General features: G+C 43.1%; 1 protein-coding gene across 4 annotated transcripts in view; it reads left to right on the top strand.

The window, feature by feature from the left end:
- The first annotated feature begins 2,387 nt into the window (after positions 1-2,387).
- Positions 2,388-19,310, top strand: part of ASAP2 (ArfGAP with SH3 domain, ankyrin repeat and PH domain 2) — a 174,208-nt gene continuing 157,285 nt past the window's right edge. For all 4 annotated transcript variants that reach the window (XM_074947676.1, XM_074947678.1, XM_074947679.1 and 1 more), the window contains exon 1: positions 2,388-2,521. In XM_074947676.1, coding sequence (XP_074803777.1) covers positions 2,396-2,521 — 126 coding nt within the window. In that variant the 5' untranslated portion in view covers positions 2,388-2,395. The remainder of the gene's footprint in view (positions 2,522-19,310) is intronic.

Here is a 19,310-nt window from a genome sequence, read left to right as displayed (position 1 = left end):
TGGGTCTCTGTTGTTCTGGGTATTCTATAAATATAGATAAGATCCAATCCATGACCCACAGGATTTACAATCTAATGCCCCAGTCCTGTAAAGATTTACATGCATTCTTAACTTTATACACTGACTTGTCCCAGGACTACCCACAGTGAGTAAAATTAACTATGTGCATAAGCCTTTGCAGGATTGGGGCTTTTGTAAAGGCACAGCTCAGTGCAACAAAATAGGTCTACTCACAGGTTGGGAACTTGCTGCGGTTATTTAACTGCATCACAACAAAAATGGGGGGAAACTCCCACTGACTGAAACAGGAAATAAGGGATGCATGGATCCTGGCTCCATCCTACAATACTCTGGGTACCCTATCATAACCGCTTTGCTGCAAAGACCTATAAGACACAAAACCAGTGAAGATGTTTGGGGTTAGAACTTACGAGCAAATGAATATGGTGAAGAATTGTTTTTTGGTTTTAAATGAAGGGTAAAGGTAGGGCGAAGCATGGCTGGCTTGGGGAAGTTAGTAAGAGTAAAGGAGTTAGTAGGAGTCAGGGAGAAGGGAAAAAGAAAAAGATAGGTAGAGGGATGGTCACAGTCCATCACCTGATTTGCCACCATCAGCCTAGGATATGCTGTTGAAGACTCTTTCTCGTTATGTTAAAGGAAAAATTAGTATAAGTTCTATTGTCTCCTTTGCTAACAAAAGCTGGTATGGGTTTAGAAAGAGGTAATACCCAACTGGCCCCACATTTATTTACTTGGATTTTTTACAAACTACAATAGTGCCCGTCTAATGTTCTGGACACCTGTGATGACGTTTAAAAATACACTAATAAATAATTGGTAATAATGACAAAAATGAATGGAAGAGCGAGAAGATTGTAGGACAAAACACAGACTTCCAGAGACATATCCGAAACCCCGGGCTAATAGGCTGGGAAAAGCCCTGAGAGCCTTTGGACTGAAAGAAATTTAGTTAATTTATGCTGTAGGTATTTCCATACTTTATCACACAAGCTTTATGCCCAGCTAACTGCCCTTTTGCAACCGTCTAACTAGTTGAGTGTATTACAGAACTGCTGTTTGTGACTCCATAGTTAAAGGTGAGTTGTTCTGCCCAATTTACAACATGTACTCTTTGAGTGCAGAATTACATTTCTAAGAATTTACAAATAAATGTTTATGAGTTAAAATTATTTTTTTAAATGGGCCCCTTAAGAAATTTAGCATATATTGATTTCTTTGACCCTATTGACACCATGCAATAAACATACAATTATGATTAAGGCATTTTAACCTTCATGATCTTAGATTAGATTAAACTGATTATTAAAGATAGAATAGTTTTCACTTAGCGGTTTCCTCATGGTAACAATACAAGGCTGAGTTAAGGTTCTGTGGGTGTCTTAATTGTATTTCCATACCTTAATGTTTAGCTTTCTTTAACCTGAACTGTGAATTTCTTGGATTTGTAGTGCTTGTTTCTGGGATATTTACAAAATTGTTGTAATGTATTTAACCATTACATTATTGATGTACTGTGTGCATGTACTCTCAGCCTGATTTCATTTTAACATTGATATTTTTATCTGATTTACAGGTATAATTTATTGCATGATCCAGTATATACTGTGGGAGAGATGTATGGCAGCTCCCCATAGCCTATAGTCAGGAAGGCATGGGTGTGTGGTGGCCCCAATCCTCCCAGTGTGTGATGGGGAAAAGCAGTGTTGCATGGTGGCCTCTGCCAGTGGATGATGCCAGAGGGGAGAGTTGTGTCGTGGCCTCCCACAACAGTGACTAGGGCGGGGTGTTTAGTGGCCTCCACTAGCCTGTGATGAGGGAGGACAGGAGTGTGTAGTGGCCTTTCGTCGTGTGTTATGGGGGATGGGGGTGGCAATTTCCCCAGTGTGATGGGGAGAGGACAGGTGTGTAGTGGCTTCCCCCCACTGTGTGATAGGGAGGGGATGGGTTTGTGGTGACCTCCCTCAGTGTGTGATTACAAAGGGGTGTGTAGCAGTTCTCCCCCAGCCTGTGCGGTGGCGAGGGAGAGGAGGGGTGTGTGGTGGCCTCCCCCAGCCTGTACGATGGGAGAGAGGTCTGTGTGGTGGCCTCCCCACTGTCTGTGCTGCCGGGAGGAGGGGTGTGTGGTGGCCTCCCCAGTCTGTGTGCTGCCAGGGGGAGGGGCGTGCAGCAGCAGCCCCCCCCCTCCGGGTGACCGAGAGGGAGGGGAGCGGCTGCGGGGAATTTCCTTGTGCGGACGCAGGAGAGAACAACTCACGCCAGACGGCTGTGGGGTGTGAGCAGGGCGCTGCCGCCGCCGCCGGTTGCCGAGCGATGTAAGCGGGGTGCCCCCCCCTTTCCTCCCTCGGAGCCGCCCGCCCCCCGTCCCCGCCCCGCCATGCCGGACCAGATCTCCGTGTCGGAATTCGTGTCCGAGACCAATGAGGATTACAAGTCGCCCACCGCCTCCAACTTCACCACGCGGATGGCTCAGTGCAGGAACACGGTGGCGGCCATCGAGGAGGTGAGAGCCGGGGGCAGCTCGGGCGGGGAGGGGCTGCGGAGCCCCCTCCGGCCTGGCGCCGCGCTCTGTCCGCCGCAGCGGGGAACCAGGCGCTCGCCGGCGCCGCCGCCTGCTCCGACTGCCTGGGAAAGCGCCCTTCGGCCGCTCGGAGCGGGGCGCGCCGGGCTGGCCCGGGGCTTAACCTCCTCCCCGGGCCTCCCTCGCCGGCGTGCGGCGCTGTGGCTGCCTCCCCCCAGCTCCCAAGGCTCGATCCCCTCCGCCGGCGCGGGGAGGGGGGGGCTGTGGCTCCCTCTTCCCCGGCCCCCAGAGGCTCAGCCCCCTTCCTTGGCAGGGTGGCTGTGGCTGTCTCCCCCCACCCCCGGGGGGCCGTGCCCCCCTCAGCCTGCCATACAGGGCCTTTTACCTCTCTTCCCCCCGCCCCCCGGGCTGTGTCTGGCTGCATCCGCAGCGGTTTGCAACACCCCTGGGCAGGGGAGCTGTGTCCGTCTCATGGAGGGAGGTTTTTTGTTAAAGAAATTTGAAATTTCTCTGGCAAAATCCTCCCTCACCTGAGGGAGACCGTAAAAACTGAGGGAGGAGTCTTTTCCCTCCCGATGCAAAGGAGAGTTGGGACAGGTCTGATATAACCCATCCTGTCTCTTGTCCTGTGTGTAACAAAATAAAGCGTTTCTGCCTATTTTGATTGTAGTAGCAGCCTCTCTGAACTAACTTGTAAACAAAATAATCTTGTTTGCTATGTAGAGTAATTTGTTCCATCAATTGATGTACTGTGTGTCTGTTTGGTTTTGCTTATTTTGCAGTATGTTTATGTTAAAAAATCAATTAAACTTTTACACAAAAATCTTGAGAATCGCTAGGTTTGAAGTGTCACTCTCCACAAAAAAATGCCACAAGCTATCAATTATATAAGTATCTTAAATATGTGAACAAAACAGAGCATTTGTTGTTTAAATGCCTTTTTCAAGATTTTCCTGTTTTGTCAGTCCCTAAACCCTTGACTTTGAATTCAAAATAATCTGTATGGAAGGAATTACTGTTTTGCTCCTGAAGTAATTTTTCCCTCCATAGAAACTTATTCTTAAACGCCTGTATTTAATTATACCTTTTAAAGCAGATTTTAAGGTCAGCAATTAAATATCAATGGCAATGTTTTTTAGAGAATATTTATAAATGTGAAGGTCTTTTTTTCTGCCTAAAATTTACAAAACTTAAATGAACAGTTACTGAAATTATTTAGGTCTAAAGCAAGTAACTGTAAGTAGTGTTGTCAGATCTCCTGGTTTTATCACAAGTCTCACGATATTTTATTTATATATTTTTAAAAGCCGTTTCTCTTGGAACCATATGATTATGTGAGAATCTCAACTGTAAATTTTTTAAAGAGTGAGTTTCTAGTCTTCCCAGTTGTTGAGAAAAAATCTGAAAATGTGAACCCTTAAAGACAAGAAGGCAAGAAAAAGAATCCAACATATTATTTTTAAAAAGGTCATTATTTTTAAGACAGTCTCAGGTGTTGGGCACCCCAAGTTCATGACATTAGCATGTGTAGTTGGCTGAACTGATGTTAGCTCATTCTCTTCAGACCCCCCCAAAAATGAGTACAACGTTCTTGAAAACTTCACTGTTCTTTACAATCAGGAGAATGCTGTACATATAAACTTGAACATGTTTGGTTCCTGTCTTTTTTAATCTGGCTATCAGCTGTTTGTTTTCAGGTCAGACCAATGTTACATTGCTGGTTGGTTTCAAAGAAACACAATCAGGATGTTATATCTCAATTTGCATCTTTAGAGGTTGCAGGTATGTGACAAATCTTCTTTATTGAAGCCTGGCAAAATGGCCATGAAAACTTACTAGCTAAGGAAAAAATCTGCTCATCTATTCTGTACGATAATGAATACAACCAATATTTTACAGGTCTGTCAAAAATACTTACCCAGGGTGCATAGAATTTTACAAGTCTGCATTAGAGGTTGTATTGGCAGTCACTCTGCTTATTCACTATCATTGATTTCTTTAGCAATTTTGGCAAAACATCAGCAATAGGTTGTTCCTACTGAGATCCTGAAATGATTTAATGAAATGGAGTACTGCTTTTACAAAATTAAATGGAGTACTCCTTTTAAAAAAAGTCTCAAGAATTAAAGGACAATATTCATAGGTTTAAATCTATAAAATCTAGGTTCATATTCAATTTTCTGACATTCACGTCCTTCATGCTTCACGGTCTGTCTGGTTTTTCAGGTTAAAGATGTTGCTCTGGTAAAAGCTGTATATACGTTGCCAAATAGAGGAAAACAACACTTTTTTTCTAGCGGTTTGATAGAAGCTAGTATATCAGCTTGATGAAAAACAACACTTAGTGAAGCTTGTGGTTGAAAAGGTAAAGTAAATGTGACAAATGTGTTCTGATTTCACTAACACAGATTTGAAAGCTCAGTATATATGTTTTCAGTGCGCTAACTAAACTACACATACAGTATGGTACTAAAATCTAGGAAATCTGGTTATGTACCTGTGTAAAGTTTAAGAATGTAGTGTTTGAAATGGGGGATGGTAAAAGGAATACTGTTCAGACGACTGGGTAGTGTTTGGATTTCAGCTAATCAATGGACACGAAAGAACTAGTTTGCTAACTGAAAACTTACAAAACTGGTGGATTGTAGAATAGTTGTGGTTCCATCTTACTCTTATCTGCTAATTATCTGATTTTAAACTTCATTAATGACTGAGCCTCCCCTTTAAAAGTTTCTTTTGAAGGTGAGGTGGAAGCAGTTTTCTAGCTTCTGCCAGTGAGTAGATCAGAACAAATGATGGACAGTTTGCAGAAATCATTAAATTGTAACCCTGCTCCCCTTTTTACTTCCCTTCCGGACTATTTGTACTGTGTTATTTGAGTACCAGAATCTGATCAGTGTTTGCTGCTGCTAGTAGAAAGAGAGTTAGGAAAGGTCTGTTCTTGGAACAGACAAAAATGTCAGTATTGTTGTACAAGATAAGTGATTCCACCATTCCTGCAATTTTTTCATTCTTAGGATGCTGTCCTGAGAGGTGCTGAGCATCTGCAGCTCCCACTGAAATCAATGTGCAAGTGTGCAGCGGTGCTGAAGATCAGGCACTTTATATCATACTTTCTAATCTTTGCATATGTAGTAATAAGTAAGTTTTAAAAAGTTTTAAATTAGTGTCTGATAGCTCAGATCAGGGTCATATGTTTGGGGGATGGGATGTTCAAAATCAGTAATCTAGATTAAAAAAAGATTAACATTTGTAAGCTTTCTATTTCTAGTATAGGTTCCAGATGCCCATATTGTAGCAGGGCCTACAAATATGAAATGACTTTTTAATGCTGTGCACATTCAGTAGCAAAAGCCTGACTTTACAATTGCTATTGCTAAGGTCATTTTTCTCTTTTTTTTTACATTGTGACTTTAATAATAATAAAAAAGACCCATCAACTGTAGTGAATTCTGTGAGATGCCATTAATCATGGGGTCATGAAAAATTTTAGAAATTGTTATTCCATAAACTCATTTAGTGATGGCTGGAATCCATGTATGTGTTTTGTGAATGGTTTTAAGAAAAAGTTGTATAGCAAAGGCTGGTACTGAAATCTGTAAGAACCAAATACTAATTTTTTATTATTTATTATATTTATTATGTTCGTGCCTAAGGACCAAGTGAGAACAGGGCAGCATTGTGCTAGCTGCTGTACACACAGAACTGTAGATAGTCCCTGCTCCAGAAAGCTTTCAATCTAAATGCGTGCAGTAAGTGCTCCAAGTGCAAGGCGTACTTCTTCAAACTTGCTTTCTCTAATTTATAAACATGTAGCAACATGCATATCACTAACAAACAAACAAAACCCTACCAAAACAAAATACTCTACTGCACATACAAGTCTCCTCCTGGGGAGAGGATGAGAGAATAGTCCACACGTGGCAGATGTTAATTATGTCATTTAATGCGCAACTGGAAGATGCTCAGACACTCTGTGATGAGCATAGTAAAAAAACATATAGAAACCAAGTAGACAGAACAAACTAAGGGTAGAGAAAAGGAGCATAACACATGAGCAGTGAACAATGTGATGTAGCAAATGTTACGTTAGTTGCATGGATTTTTATTTAAAAAATAAAACTTATAATTGTGTGTGCATGGATACACAAATTCCTGGATTGTAGAGTTTAAAATCTGAAAAATTAGTGTGGTAAACACTACATAAAAGGCAGAATTACAAGCCATGATTTATCTACATATGTGTGTCCTATTTCATAAAGTGTAGAATATTTTAATTAATTTTATTTTTGTTTCTTTAAATTTCTTGTTGGATTATTGCTGATGGACTATGTGAATTAAAGAAATGAGTTTTAGGGGAGGCTGGTTGTATCAAGCCCCTACGTCTAGTTTAGCCTCAGAACTAAATTTAAATAGTGGTGTGGGTATTGATTTTTTTTCTCATCTCCACCATTTCCTCTTAAAGTTTGGTTCTAGTCTGAAAATGGCTTTGTGGAGATTCCATGATTATTGTGTCTCGATTCCATAACTGCCAGCCCCGCAACTCACCCTGGGTGCTCTCAGTCACAATATGTTTTTTTCCTCATTATCCCCCATAATAAAGGTTTTGGAGACCAAAATTGAATTTAGTGTCTGAAGTGAATGATCTACAGCAACCCCACTGCCTTCAGTGGGTTTGGAGAGGTGTAACTGATTGATTGAAACTCAGTAAATAACAGTAATGCACAAAAAGGAATAGAATTCAGCTTGCTCTCTCTTAGCTGTTGAAGCTTTGGACGACTAATGAGTAAAAAGCAGTAAAAATTGATGTCAGTAAAGAGACATGGCTCTGAATACACGTGCAGTATCTTTATGATGTCTATTTAAATTTGTAAGCTCTTTGGGCAGGGACCTTCAGAAACCTGTCTTTTTATATCTCTGTGAAGTGCGTAGCACGCTTTTGGGAGCTGTATAAATAATCGGAGTGAGAAGGAGCCATTTCCTACTATTTTCCAGAGTATAAGAATACTTGCATCTCTTGATGCATTCTGGAAAATTTTAAAACCTTAATTTATATTTAGTTTTTAATAAAAACGTATTTGCTCACACTATGCTATTCCTTTCGAAACATATTTGTGCATTTTCTCCCCTTATTACTGGATATAGCTTCATAAAGTCATCATATTTTTAAATGCTTCTCTTCTGGAGTTATAAACCTCTGACATTGTCATCTGATGTTGCTGGGGAAAATCATCATGGTACAAACAGGAATATGTCTTCAAATAGCAGTGTTTATTTTGGGGGTAGAAGGGGTCATGAAGGAATAAGCTGGAGTAGTGTATGAAGTCTTCTGGCTAAATTATAGGACTTCAGCTGGAGCTGTGTCAGAGGACAGAATTTAGCCCTTAAATATGGACTGAAAACCTTTTGTAGTGTGGAGGATGTTTTGGCAGTTAAACTTAATAAGTCATCTAGGTTCACTATGAAACTGGTTTTAGTGGGACATTGTCCCACCAGTGATACTAAACTCTCCACCATCAACCTTACCCTCTCTGTCTCCCCCACTCCTCCAAAAGTAGGGAGCTGTATAATTTCCAGAGAACCATCCTGCAGCGTGATTCAGCCCTTTCCTATCTCTCTTGCTACTTCTCAATGGCAGAATTAGCTTTTCTAGACTCAGTATATTTTTTTGCTTTCAACTAAGATCAGCAGATGTCTAATTCTTCCTCTTCATTTTTCTCTTCTTTCTCTTCCTACCATGTTGTTGTTAGTGGTAGTATTAATGGGAGACCTAGTCATGGACAAGGACTCCATTGTGCTATGCACTGTATAAACACAGAACAAAAAGTCATTTGTTGCCCCAAAGAGCTTACAGTCTGTGTAAGACAGGAGACAGCAGATAGATACAAACAAATGGGGGAATCCAAGGAAATAATAAGTCAACAAGAGTTGACATCTCAAAAGAAAGTGAGGGATGATTGGTAGGGTGAGGATGAGAGTTGAAAGTGAAGGCAAATAGCTTCTGTTTGATCTGATAGAGAAGGGGGAGCCAGTCAGGGGATGTGAAGAGAGGGGTGACATGGTCAAAGTGATGGGCTAGAAAAATGATCTTTGTAGCAGCACTCTGAATAGATGTGAGCAGGGCAAGATTGCATTTGTCAAGGCTGGAGAAAAGGATTTTGTAATTGAGAATCAAGATGAGGAGAGCCTGGATGAGAGTTTTAGTTGTTTAGATAGATAGGAAAGGCCACATTTTAGAGATGTTATGCCAAAAAAAATCTGCAAGATTTGGCCTGGATGCGAGGACCTAAAAAGAAGTTTGAGTCGAAGATGATGCCCAGGTTGCAGGTTACAGTGACAGACAGGCTGATGGTGTTGTCTAGAGTAATTGAGAAAGGCGGTAGTGAGGAGGGATTGGGAAAGCTAAAATACAGTTTTTAATCTAGGTTGCGCTTGTCTAGCCATCAGCTCACTTACAGGGAGATGTCAGAGAGACAAGCTGAGATATTAATTTATACAGGAAACTAGTCTGGAGTAGTGAGGTAGACCTGTGAGTTTTCAGTACAGAGATGGTAGCTGAATCTGTTTTCACATGAGGTTGTCCACAGATGAGGTTGTCAAGGGAGAAGAGATGGAGATCAAGGACCGAGCCCTTGAGGAACCACCACAGAAACTTGAATGGGATTAGGAGGATCCTCTGGAGGACATGGCTGAAGAAGCAGTTAGGGAGGTAGGGAGAACTAGGAGAGGACAGAGTCACAGAAGCCAAGTAAGAACAAGAAGAAGATAGTAATTGACTGTTTCAGAGGTGGTTGACAGGTAAAGAAGGTTAAGGATGGAGGACTGGTTCTGACCTTTGGCTAGGAAGAGGCCATTAGAGACCTTGGTGAGAATCGTTTCAGTGGCGTTTAAGGGTCAAAAACTGGATTGGAGAGGGTCTAGGATGGAACTGGGGGAGAGAGACTCCAGACAGCGATTGTAGACAGCATGTTCATTGATCTTAGAGATGGAGCAGTGGTTGAAGAGGCAAGTTGTGGGGGAGTGAGAGGTTTAAAAAAAAGAGTAAAGAAGTGGATGAGAGAGTGTGTGTGAGAGAGAGAGAAATCAGGAGATGGGGTGGGATCACTGGGAAAGTGGTGGTGGGGGGTGAGAGGAGAGAAGAAGAGAGTTGTAGGATGGCAAGGGGAGAAGGAAGGCAAGCTGAGGGGGAAAAGTCATATAATATATCAGTTTTATCTTGGAAGTAATTGGTGAGATCCTTAGCAGAGAGAGAAATGGAAGCAGGAGGTGGGTCGGGTTTGAGGAGTGAGTCAAAGGTGGTGGAAAGGGGACTGGGATTTTGAGTGTGGGATTCAGTTAATTTGGAGTTGTAGAGTTGTTTAGTTAGCAAGATGGCAGAACTGGAGGAGGAGAGAATGAATTTGTAGAAGAGAAGGCAGCCTGGTCACAAGACTTCTGCCAGAGACTCCGTAGCACTAGAGTAGGAGCAGCTGAAGCAGATGTTGGGGATGAGTCAGGGCAGAGGGTTGGTAGGGCAAAACTTGCACTGGAAGAGAGGGGCAAAAGAGACAAAGGTGGAGGAGAGTGAAGCATGGAGAGAATCAACAACCACGTTAAGAGAGGAGTGAGCTGTGAGCATGAGAAGTCATCAACAGTGATGGACTGGAAGTCATGGAAAAGCAGAGTGCCGGTTTATGAGAGTGGGGATGGAGTGGGGAGCTGATAGGTGATGCTGAAAGAGACCAAGTGGTTGTCAGATAAGGGAAACTTGCCATAGAGAGAAAATAGAGAGAGCAATGCTTGGTGGAGACCGAAGTTAAGAGATTTGCCCTTTTAGTGAGTGGGAGAGTTGAACCAAGGGTGCAGGTGAAATGAAGAGATGAGAGTGAGGAAACGTGCAGTTAAGGAGTCCAGTGGGTCACCAGCATGGAAATGGAAGTCTCTGTGGATGAGTGTGGGAGAATGTGAGAAGAGAGGGCCAAGATTGAAATCAAAGAGAGAGGCTGATGGGATGGAGTTGGATGGACAGTGGATGACAGCAACATGGAGGAGGAGAGACAAATTTGAAGCAGTGCTGTTCAGAAGAGGAGGAAGAGGGGGTGTAACAGGAGTCCATCTCTGCCCTGTCCTCTTCCCTGCAGAAATGGCACAGACTCCACCAAGTGTGCGCTCAGTGAAACTTTATTTCAGTTCCCCTTCACCAATATCCCCACGTTCCTCCAAGCTCCCACCTATTTACAATATTTACTGAGCTTTAGGCCCTCCTAGCAGAACCTGAGGGGAACAGAGGTCTCCCTACTCTGAGGCCGCTGTATGACTAGACTCAGCTAGCCCTGTTCCTCCCTTTCTCTTCTCCCCCTGCACTTCCTTCCTGTGCCTCTTTTATCAGCCCTCGGCTGATGGGGCCAATTCAGTTCTTATTCCACCCAACCCACCAACCTGATCATATAATTACCTGCAATCAGCTTCTCCTGGGGCACTAAGTGACCCGATTGCATGCTCAATTCTGGTTCCTCCAGAACCTTCTCTTAAGGCTCTGGCTGCACTTTCCCCCACACCTTTTTATCTATGCACACCCCATCCATGACCCCACAAAGTCATGAGACCTCATCAACCTCCTCCTGGCGTTGGCCAAAGTAAGCATCTTTAACACCAGGAGGAGGATGCTGAATGAGGGAATGTTCTGCGACTGTGGGGCCTATTGCTGTTCCTCCCTTGGCTCACGTATCTGGGCAGAGTTCCTCTGGGTGGCTTCCGCTGGCTCCTTAGACACCTTTCAGAAGCAGTAGGTGCTGTCCAGGGTTCTTTGTTCCGTGTCCTGCTCTGGATCCCTGATTTTGTACCTATGACCCTCACTCCTGACCGTTAATTCCTCAGTTGTCCCCTGTAATTGTTTGATTCCCGGGTCCAGTAGCTCTTCCCCTTGGGCTGGGGGAGGAGGCTTTCACATGTGAGGAGCCTTGCGCCTGCCTGCCTCCTGGCTTTTCAATAAGTACTCACTCCCTGCACTCTGTCACAGGGGGAGAGAGGGGTTGGAAGCTTCAGGAACAGCAGATAAGTTCAATATCCGCACCACAGTGTGGTCCAGTTTGAGGAATGTGAGAGGGGGCAGTTATAGGAGCAGTGTCAGATAAAGGGACCCAAATCTCTGTGAAAGCCAAGAGCTGGAGGGAGCAAGGTATGACTCGTGGATGGCTGTGATCTTTTAGAGATGGAGAGGGCATTCCAGAGACAGCAAGAGAAGGGGAGGAGGGAGCAGGGAAGGAGGAAGATGGGCATGAGGTTAGGAATGGTGATATGAGAGGGGTGGAGGTGGTGGCAGTGGCAGGAACAGGTGTGGGAGGTGGAGAGTGGGGACAGAGGGAGGGCCACGAGTGGGCCACATGTCAGCAGAGGTGAGGAGAAGTAAGCAGAGGAGGGTGTGGATGTGGCATCTGGATTTGGGCTAGTGGGAAGACGGGGGAGAAAGAGGAGCAGTTAGAGCTGGTGGGAAATGTGGAGGTTGGTAATAAGGATGGAGAAATGGAGCCAAAGGAGGACAGATGCTAGGATGCAAAAATGGGGTGTGGATGGAGCCATATGTGAGTGGCGGATAGACAGGGTTACAAAAAAGATAAACAGAATATGAAAAGTGCTGTGAAGGTGCACTTACAACAGCTTCCCCTGCTACGCAGCTAGATGTTCTTCATTTGCTAGTTTTCCCCATTTGCCTTTTTAGGGATAGATACAAGAGACCAAATTCCGCCTCAGAATTAGTGGGTGCCATTCCTTTGAGGTCATTGATGTTGCACCTTTTTTGATCTTTTCCGAGTGCCAAATGCTAGAAACATTAGCAGCATTAATTATCATGATTAATGTGGGTAATCATGTAGTAAGCTACGCAGGGACAGCACAACATACTATCTGACAGCAGTAGAGAAGTAAAAACCATTCAGTGTAAGGTTTGGAATGGGAGCAATGTAGCACTCTGAAGCAAGGCCCCAAATTAAATGACCATCCAAAAATTACATTAAAAGTACACTGTGCTTGACTTTGGAACCAAAAGTTAAAGAAATGCCAGACTTAACATGGGCAAAACAATGTATTTTCCCCATACCTTTTCTTGGACATAAATTACCCATTTTTGCTGACATTTTCTCAAAAATTGAATCTGAGGCAGACACCAAGCATGGAAAACTTCAGCCCAAATGGCTTAAATTTGACAAAGTTATAAGTAAGTGAAAACAGGGACTTATAATGGGAAATATCCTTCAACCTTAAGTACTAGTGTCATTGTGCTGAATGTAATACAATTTTGTGTCCAGACCACTGTAATAGATATCATAATCTGCATCACGATATTTTGTATTGTAATTGTTTTATGTCTAATGTCTGATATCATATGCAAGCTTTGCTTTCATGTTTTATGACTGAACATAAACCAGTTTATGGAACTGTTGTTCTTTTTTTAAATCTGTTTGCTGGGAGCTGACTGTGCTTGGCCTTCCACAAAAATGTGAGGAAATTAGATGGCCCTGCCCTCAGAGTTCACCTTTTATTATATTTGTATATTACAGATTAATTCTGGAGATTTAAAAATTAGTTTTTAGGAGACAGTGGCAAGGGTCCTTAAGATTAATTATTTTTTAATTGTACTTCCTGATCTCAGAAGTAGGAGAATAAGGGGGTCAGGGGAGTATGAGTTGCAGGAGGGATTGAGGGGCATGCAGGGGAATCAAGATTCAGGGAGAGTGCTTAAAGGAGTGAAACTTCAGATGCAGAAGGGAGGCTGAGGGAGTATGGGGTAATAGGTAGCACAGGGAAAATGCAAAGGAAACTGTACTGGAAAGGGAGGGAAAATTTGGGAGTTGTGCAGGGGCCAGGAGACCATGGTGGAACATGGAGGGAAAAAGTGAGTGGGTGAGGAGACTCAGTGTGTGGGAGAGAGAGATAGGGAAGGGAGAGAGAAAGTATAGTGATAGGGGAAGGAGATGAAAAGGGATATAGCAGCTCCTCATCCCCAAGGTATAGGAGAGGGCAGTGAGAACCAGCGAGGAGGCTACATTTCATTTATTCAGAGTGGGAGGTAGAGGAGGGAATTGGCCAGACTTTAACTGGTGTGTATATTTCAAAATTATTTATTTGGGGGGACAGAAGTTAACTTATTGGCAGAGGAGTAGAGATGTGGCAATATAAATTAAATAGGTGCGTGGCCTTGGAGATGTGGCAATATAAATTAAATAGGTGGTGCTGGTCCTCTTCATCCAGACTAGTAGACTTTGGCCTGGTCTACACTATAGAGGTAGGTCGACATAAGGCAGCTTATGTTGACCTAAATATATGTGTCTACAATAGAATGGTGCTCCTGCTGATGTAAGTTGCCAACTACATCGACATAATAACTCCTTCTCTGTGAGAGGCGTAGTACTTAGGTTGATGTATTTAGGGGTGACGCAGTGTCTGTGTGGACACTGCATTGCTTACATCACCTGTTGGCTGACAGCCCAGATCACTGCCGCTGGGACTGATAGCTCGGATCCCTTCTGCTGCTTCCTAGTGAGGGATTGGGGAGGAAGGAGAGCCCAAGCCTGGCAGTTGTCGGAGCTTGGGCTCTCTTCCCCCGCATCAGGAGATGGCTGGGCTCGGGCTCTCCTTTTCCCTGCCCCAATTCCTCACTGGGAGGCATCAGCAAGGCTCCTGGCTGTCAGCCCTGGCAGTGGAGCTCACAGCAGGAGCTCTCCCCCTGCCCTGGGGCTGACTGCTTGAGCCCTAGAGACTCAGTTTCATAGCAGGGAGCCTACAAGCTGTGAAATTGATTTTTCATAAGAATGGCCATACTGGGTCAGACCAAAGGTCCATCTAGCCCAGTATCCTGTCTTCTGACAGTGGCCCATGCCAGGTGCTTCAGAGGGAATGAACAGCAGATAATCATCAAGTGATCCATCCCCTATCACTCATTCCCAGTTTCTGGCAAATAGGCTAGGGACACCATCCCTGCTCATCCTGGCTAATAGCCATTGATGGACCTGTCCTCCATGAATTTATCCTGTTCTTTTTGGAACCCAGTTATAGTTTTGGCCTTCACCACATCCTCTGGCAATGAGTTCCACAGGTTGACTGTGCGTTGTGTGAAGAAATACTTCCTTTTGTTTGTTTTAAACCTGCTGCCTATAATTTCATTTGGTGACTTCTAGTTCTTGTGTTATGAGAAGGAGTAAATAACACTCTTATTTACTTTCTCCACACCAGTCATGATTTTATAGACCTCTATCATATCTCCTCTTAGTTGTCTCTTTTCCAAGCTGAAAAGTCCCAGTTTTATTAATCTCTCTTCATACGGAAGCTGTTCCATAGCCCTGATCATTTTAGTTGCCCTTTTCTGAGCCTTTTCTAATTCCAATATATCTTTTTTGAGATGGGGCGACCACATCTGCATGCAGTGTTCAAGATGTGGATGTACCATGGATTTATATAGCGGCGATATGATATTTTTCTGTCTTCTTATCTATCCTTTTCTTAATGATTCCCGACATTCTATTAGCTTTTTTGGCTGTCACTGCACATTGAGTGGATGTTTTCAGAGAACTATCCACAATGACTCCAAGATCTCTTTCTTGAGTGGTAACAGCTAATTTAGACCCCCATCATTTTATATGTATAGTGGGGATTATGTTTTCCAGTGTGCATTACTTTGCATTTATCAACATTGACCAACAAAATGGCAGATTAAATTCAGTCACCCAGTTTTGAGAGATCCTTCTGTAGCTCTTCGCAGTCTGCCTTAACTATCTTGAGTAGTTTTGTATCATCTGCAAATTTTGCCACCTCACTGTTTACCCCTTTTTCCAGATCATTTATAAATATTTTGAATTGGACTGGTCCCAGTACAGACCCCTGGGGGACACCACTCTTTACCTCTCTCCTTTCTGAAAACTGACCTTTTATTCCTACCCTTTGTTTCCTATCTTTTAACCAGTTAGTGATCCCGGAGAGGACCTTCCTTCTTATCCCTACCTACTTTGACAACCTACTTTGCTTGAGAGCCTTTGGTGAGGGACCTTGTCAAAGGCTTTCTGAAAATCTAAGTACACTATACCCACTGGATCCCCCTTGTCCAGTTGCTTGTTTACACCCTCCCCCAAAGAATTCTAGTCGATTGGTGAGCCATGATTTCCTTTAAAAAAAAAAAAAAAAGCATGTTGACTCTTCCCCAACAAATCTTGTTCATCTATGTATCTGATAATTCTGTTCTTTACTATAGTTTCAGCCAGTTTGCCCGGTATTGAAGTTAGGCTTACCGGCCTGTAATTGCCAGGATCACCTCTGAAGCCTTTTTAAAAAATCGGCGTCACATTAGCTATCCTCCAGTCATCTGGTACAGAAGCTGATTTAAATGGTAGGTTACATACCACAGTTAGTAGTTCTGCAATTTCACATTTGAATTCCTTCAGAACTACTGGGTGAGTGCCACCTTGTGCTGGTGACTTTTTACTGTTTAGTTTTATCAGTTTCTTCTAAAACCTCCTCTAATGACACCTCAGTCTGGTTTCAAAGTAACAGCCGTGTTAGTCTGTATTCACAAAAAGAAAAGAAGTACTTGTGGCACCTTAGAGGCTAACCAATTTATTTGAGCATAAGCTTTCGTGAGCTACAGCTCATTTCATCGGATGCATACTGTGGAAACTGCAGAAGACATTATATACACAGAGACCATGAAACAATACCTCCTCCCATCCCACTCTCCTGCTGGTAATAGCTTATCTAAAGTGATCACTCTCCTTAAGTGATCACTTTAGATAAGCTATTTCCAGCAGGAGAGTGGGATGGGAGGAGGTATTGTTTCATGGTCTCTGTGTATATAATGTCTTCTGCAGTTTCCACAGTATGCATCCGATGAAGTGAGCTGTAGCTCACGAAAGCTTATGCTCAAATAAATTGGTTAGTCTCTAAGGTGCCACAAGTACTCCTTTTCTTTTTACCTCAGTCTGGGACAGTTTCTCCGATTTGTCACCTAAAAAGAACGGCTTAGGTTTGGGAATCTCCCTCATATCCTCAGCTGTGAAGACCAATGCAAAGAATTCATTTAGTTTCTCTGCAATGGCCTTATCATCCTGGAGTGCTCCTGTAGCATTTTGATCATGCAGTGGCCCCACTTGCTGGTTAGCAGGCTTTCTGCTTCTGATGTACTTAAACATTTTTTTGCTATTACTTTTTGAGTCTCTGGCTAGCTGTGTTTCAAATTCTTTTTTGGCCTTCCCAGTTATATTTTTACACTTCATTTGCCAGGATTTATGCTCCTTTCTGTTTTCCTCACTAGGATTTAACTTCTACTTTTTAAAGGATGCCTTTTTGCGCCTCACTGCTTCTTTTACTTTTTTGTTTAGCCACGGTGGCGCTTTTTTGGTTCCCTTACTATGTTTTTTAATTTGGGGTATACATTTGAGTTGAGTCTCTATTATGGCTCTTTAAAAGGGATTTTACTTTTTGCACTGTACCTTTTTAATTTCTGTTTTACTAACTTCCTTATTTTTGTGTAGTTCCCTTTTCTGAAATTAAATGCTACTGTGGTGGGCTGCTGTAGTGTTTTCCCTGCCACAGGGATGTTAAATTGAATTATATTATGATCACTATTACCAAGCGGTCCAGCTGTATTCACTTCTTGGTCCTGATCCTGTGCTCCACTTAGGACTAAATCAAGAATTGCCTCTCCTCTTGTGGGTTCCAGGAGTAGCTACTCCAAAAAGCAGTCATTTAAGGTGTCAAGAATCATAGAATATTAGGGTTGGAAGAGTCCTCAGGAGGCCATCTAGTTCAATCCCCTGCTCAAAGCAGGACCAAGACCAACTACATCATCCCAGCCAGAGCTTTGTCAAGCCGGGGCTTAAAAACCTCAAAGGATGGAGATTCCACCACCTCCCTAGGTAACCCATTCACCACCCTCCTAGTGAAATAGTGTTTCCTCATGTTCAACCTAGAGTTCCCCCACTGCAACTTGAGACCATTCGGCTTCTTGTTCTGTCATCTGCCACCACTGAGAACAGCCTAGTTCCAACCTCTTTGGAACCCCACTTCAAGTAGTTGAAGGCTGCTATCAAATCCCCCCTCGACTCTTCTCTTCTGCAGACTAAATAACCTCAGTTTTCTCAGCCTCTCCTTGTAAGTCAGCTTCATCTCTGCATCCCATCCTGAGGTGACATGTACCTAGTCAGTATGGGGATAGTTGAAATCCCCCATTATTATTGCATTTTTTATTTTTATAGCTTCTCTCATCTCCCTGAGCATTTCGCAGTCATTATCACCATCCTAGTCTGGTGGTCGGTAGTACACTAGACCCTCTCTTGAACGCGGGATTTGGGATCCATGCGCAGTACTGCATTAACGCTGGGACCGTGTTAAAATGAGCTGCAATTAAAGTAATTAAATTTGGGATCCATGGCCGCGACCGCGTTATATGCGAATTCGTGCTATATAGACGTGCGTTCTAGCAAGGGTCCGGTGTATATCTCTACTGCTATATTCTTATTATTTAAGCATGGAATTACTATCCATAGAGATTCTATGGTACAGTTTGGTTCATTTAAGGTTTTTACTTCATCTGACTCTGTTTTCTTTCACATATAGTGCCACTCCCCCACCAGCATTTTTTTGTCAGTTTCACGGCTGCTATTATTTCACATTTGGTCTCTGGCTCCACCTGTCCGCTCCAGAGACGCCAGCTGGGAGCCCTAAATGGGGCTGACAGATCTGGTGTGGGGGGTGGGAGTCTCTAGCTGTGAGCGTCCTGCCAGCCAGAGCCAGAGAGGAAATGTGAAATTATAGCAGCTGTGAAACTGACCAAGAATGTCCATTTCACTTCTGGTAGTCTCCCTGCTGTGAAATTGAGCCACTTGCTGGGGTCACAGCTCTGATGTCAGACCCGGGGCAGGTGGGCTCTGCTATGAGCCCTGCGTGGCTGCCAGTGCCTCTCTTTAGTAAGTGAAAGCTCTCCTGGTGAGGGTGTGCACCACCGGCTGAAGGAGGTTAGTGTGAAGACCAACAGCCGATTTAATTACTGAGGTGGCTATAGGTCGATCTAATGTGGTAACCTAATTTTGTAGTGTAGAGAGGCCCTCACTCCTCAAGTGAGTAGGTGCTGAGGAAATTTTTCAAATTCTGTGTCTTTGTGCATACTTATTGATTCTTTCAGTTACACAAAAATGTTTACCATGGAATATTTGTGATATGTGGCCAAATCTTACAAATCTATGTCTTAGCTGTTACGGTTTTTCACTTAAACTTTCACAGTTATGTTATCAATTGTAGCATCTACGTTTAAAGCCAGGAGTTAAGAGTGAAGGCTGAAACTCTGTTTTTTAGCCACAATGTTGTCTAGGGGTGGAATTGCAATATTTTATATAAAACCACTTCATGTTCATAGGCTCTTCTTTTACCCCTGAGTAAAGATCAGATTATCAGTATAATTTCAGCCTGAAGTCTATAATTCTGTCTAGCATTGTGTTGTGTGTATTTGAATACCTCAAAGCAGGAGACATGATTATAATTGAACTAATCAATTTTATGTTCCTGAAAGCTTTGTTGTACATTCAGATGGTATAGAGTGAAATAAGGAAGTCCTGAAGCTAAGTGAACTTTCATATGGCTTGTTCTCTGGTGCTATAAATTCGTGTCTGTTTATAGTGAAGACTTTCTGACAAAATACAGTTCTAGTGAAATTTCTAATCTATTTTAAGGGAGGCTATTTAGGAAACAAATGCATTTGCTAATCATTTTAAGCAAACAGAATTACCTTTTGAACAAAGGCGTAGGAGTGGAA

This window comes from Natator depressus, chromosome 3 (genome assembly GCF_965152275.1).
Source record: "Natator depressus isolate rNatDep1 chromosome 3, rNatDep2.hap1, whole genome shotgun sequence".
Classification (NCBI taxonomy): Eukaryota; Metazoa; Chordata; order Testudines; family Cheloniidae; genus Natator; species Natator depressus.
Note: the sequence above shows the minus strand (reverse complement) of the source record. Positions and strands in the feature narration are given on the sequence as shown.